The sequence below is a fragment of the Egretta garzetta genome, unplaced genomic scaffold (assembly GCF_000687185.1).
Source record: "Egretta garzetta isolate BGI_Z169 unplaced genomic scaffold, ASM68718v1 scaffold51, whole genome shotgun sequence".
Classification (NCBI taxonomy): Eukaryota; Metazoa; Chordata; class Aves; order Pelecaniformes; family Ardeidae; genus Egretta; species Egretta garzetta.
In genome coordinates this window covers 22,876-26,490 of record NW_009258549.1, presented here as the reverse complement: position 1 = coordinate 26,490, position 3,615 = coordinate 22,876, and the positions used below count along the sequence as shown (strand labels likewise).

Genomic DNA, 3,615 nt, shown 5'->3' with positions numbered 1-3,615 from the left:
CGCTCTTTGCCTCAGTTTCCCTGTCTTAAAGATGGGGGTATTAATATTGATGAGGTTCACAGAGATGGTAAAATCTAATGAACGCTTGCAATCCGAGACTGCACACTAGGATGGAGTGTGACACTAAAATTCAAAATCTTATTATCGATCTTCAGAGGAAGACTAAAATCAGAGTAAAAGATGCACCACCCCTCTGTCTCATCAGCCAGCTATGCTTTTGCTACCTTGTCTGAAGTACTTTTATGCATGTAGGGGAGCAGGGCCAGTTATTAAATGCTCGGATGCATTAGCAGCTCGCATTTCCAAGCGCTGCATGCAGTGTTTTGCTAGAAGCACACGACCAGGCCCTCAGTCCCAAGGACAGGGATGAGGGCAAAATCTGAAGAGCCCATGCAGATCCCGCGGCTTGCCAGAGGAGCAGATCTGCACCAGCACCCGGCTGTTATCACCCAGATTTGCCAAAAAGAGAGCTCAAAGTGCCAACAGAAGTGTGCCAGTGTCTCGAGCACAGGCATGGGGCTTCTTTGGGTCTGTGATTGCTTGGAAGGAAGAGGACTGAGCAGCTTGAGCCTTGGGGTTTAGGCTGGGGAGCAAGAGCAGTGGAGGGTGAGTATGGGCAGGGTCACTGCTCGGTGAACGCATCCAGCTCCTCCTCCAGCACAGATTCCCACCACTGTTCAGGGCTGCCCATGCTAAGCGGCAAAGAAAATGCAGTCATTTTAACTCCTTTGCTCCTTTTTTTTTGGGTTAGAGTTCTTTCCAGTCAACGCAGCGTTTGCAAAAGGCCTGCGTTTGACCGGGCTTTGAAGGCTTCAGTTGAGATTTGCTGAGCAGCTACAGGTCCCACTGACTCCACAGCGAATTGCAGCTTCTCAGCACATCTGGAAATGAGTCCATTTTTGCTAAAGATGGGCAATCAAAAAGGGAGGCGCCCAGGATTTGAGGCTACTTTTGGAAACATATATATATAACTGATTTGCAAAGTGAAAGGGGAAAATGATGCAGGCACCTGACAGAGTATTTATTTTTGCTCATGGTTGATTTGCCTTTTTTTTTGCCATAATTGCCCAATTTGCACAGTTGGTTGTGGTGTGCACAAATCATCTTATAATTGCACACCATAATTATTCACAGTTCTTGTCCCAAAGTGTTTTCATTTGATTTTAGAGCAAACATTTGACAGAAATGAATCAGGGAGGTTCACATTCCTCACTGGAGCTGTTCTCTCAGATGTCAGCAGTTTCAGGAAGACAAAACTGTCTAAATTTGCATTTGGTTCAAGTCTGGGAGATTACTGGAGCAACTGGGAGGACTGCTCCTAATGAAAACTTGTCCTAGGAACCATCTCACCTCTGAGCCACGGGCAGGGTAAAGCGAGAGATCAGTCTCCATGCCCAGCCAGTCTTCGGTGTGCCTATTTATTGAGAGTGCTAACAAGGGTTCGAGTATTCAATTATTGCCAGCTCTTGAGGGTGGTGTGCTTGAATTTGGGAAGAGGTGAGAGTGGAACTGAAATCATCAGCTGATTTCACATAAGCCACCGAACAGCAATCAGATAGTAACAGCTATCAGTCTCTTACAGATGACATCCACTTCTACTTTTAAATTAGATTTTTTAAAAGTGCAAAACGTCTGGCTGAAAGCAGTGACTACAATTTATCAGCTCACTCAAGTCCAAACAGAACAGATGGAACACAGATAAGTGAAGCAGACAGCTTAATTTACTCATGACCTCAACAAATTGAAACTGGAATCATTAACAAATAATTCTTTCGTGGATTTTCAAGCGGCTCTTTAAAAATGTACATACCTGCATTGCACAGAGTCAGACCACAATCTGCTTGGTGGACAGATTGTGGAAGTTTGTGATGTGCGCTCATCAAAGAGGTGTTTATTTTCTGGAAGCTTCAAGCTCCTCATCCAACTGTTTTTAGCCCAAGGCACTTTGTAAAACAAAACAGTGGAACCTACATTGCACTTGTGTGCTGGGAACATGGTTTAGTGGTGGGATGGCAGTGTTACGTTAACGGTTGGACTTGATGATCTTAAAGGTCTTTTCCAACCTAAAGGATTCTATGGTTCTATGATGCTTAGCTGGAACGTCCCAGTGCATAGAAATGCTTGAGCTTTAGCAGGTTATCAGATGGGTATTTCTTTTACCCTCTTCATTTTAACTCAGCTGAGATTCAGGGAGTTCTTCCAGTATCATTAGAGCTGTGCTCCGTGCTAGCGCTAATGCCTGTATTCATTTGCAATGTTCAAACACAACTAAATCAATATTACCTGTGGGGTAAGTCCGATGACTTGACCCCTCTGTGCAGTGAATCCCAATGTTAATCTAATGCAGTTCGATTTCACTACTCATTTCAAGTGGTGCCATCCAGGGGAAGACAAATTTATTCTCTTTTTAATTCTTGGAATTTTCCCTCTGCTACAGTTTCAGGGGGTAGTTTAAGATGTAAACAAATAACAGAACAAAGATACAACCAACAAAAAGTCCTCACCTCAGCATTCAGATCTGCTCCAGCATCTAGCAGCATCTGCACCATAGCCTCATCACCCCTGACACAAGCATACATCAGTGGAGTCATGCCCTAGTCATTTTTTGGAGTTAAAAAACAAAGGAATTGACAAATTTAACACAGAACTCTCTTTGATTTTTTAAACAATTATTTAAGTATATATCATCAAGACTAACAGTAATGTATTTAAAGAAAGCCATTACCTCTGTTACAGACATGCCCCTCAGACTAGCAAAAGCCAACCATTTTTGTAAAATCTTCATTTTTGTTGTCACTTGGGTTGACTTTTTTTTTCATGCTAACCTTGCATCCTCAGCATGGTGAGTGAAACTAGGCCTGTCAGCCTTACCTTCATCTTCATAAACTAAACGAAGCATCTTTGCCTTTGGGGCCCCAGCAGAGAAATTTTTTTATCAAAGCAACTGTATTTCCACTGGCATTTTAAGAAGACAATAACTCTATTCCGTTTTCTATGATCACAGTTTCATAAAATCTAACTTTTCAATTACCAAAAGAGCCTTTAAAAATATCCCAAGCTCCTCTTAAGATGAGTTAGATTTGGGCACTGCTTTTTCAACACTGATACTGGTAAGGAGCTGGAAATGTAAAGGCTTTGTATAGGACTCCCTAGCAAACAAGGACTTAATGTTAAATGAAATGCCAGGCAGCATTGTTGCAAGTTGCTGGCTCTAGGAAAATATGGCCCTGTTTGGAAGAAAAGTAGATTAAGTGACCCTTCACTACAGAACCACCACAATGCAACTTGTATTAATCTGAAATACCTGCTGTGGCTGATCACCATTTCCCTTAAGATAAGTATTAGTGCGGCTGCAGTAATGAGTCCAGATGAAACCATGAAAAAATCATTAAATCTACCGTAAATTATAACAGAAAAAGCTGCTTATTAAATACAGTAGGGGGTGTTGATCAACAGCCACCAGTTGTTTTGCAGTAAATCTACCGCAGCACGCAGCTACCTCTGATGCATGTTTATAGTCTACCTTGAGGTCCCCTGGTAAATTTGCTGTCAGATGATAGCCTCTTTGCTGTTTAACCTGAGTGCTGCTGTGAAGTGAAATTATTTTTAGAGAAA

The 3,615-nt window shown here is 42.3% G+C and overlaps 1 protein-coding gene across 1 annotated transcript in view; it reads right to left on the bottom strand.

The window, feature by feature from the left end:
* Nucleotides 1-3,615, bottom strand: part of BTBD11 (BTB domain containing 11) — a gene marked incomplete at its 5' end in the record, with an annotated part of 51,057 nt that overhangs the window by 30,521 nt on the left and 16,921 nt on the right. The window contains 1 exon segment of the mRNA XM_009647662.2: nt 2,505-2,594. Coding sequence (XP_009645957.1) covers nt 2,505-2,594 — 90 coding nt within the window.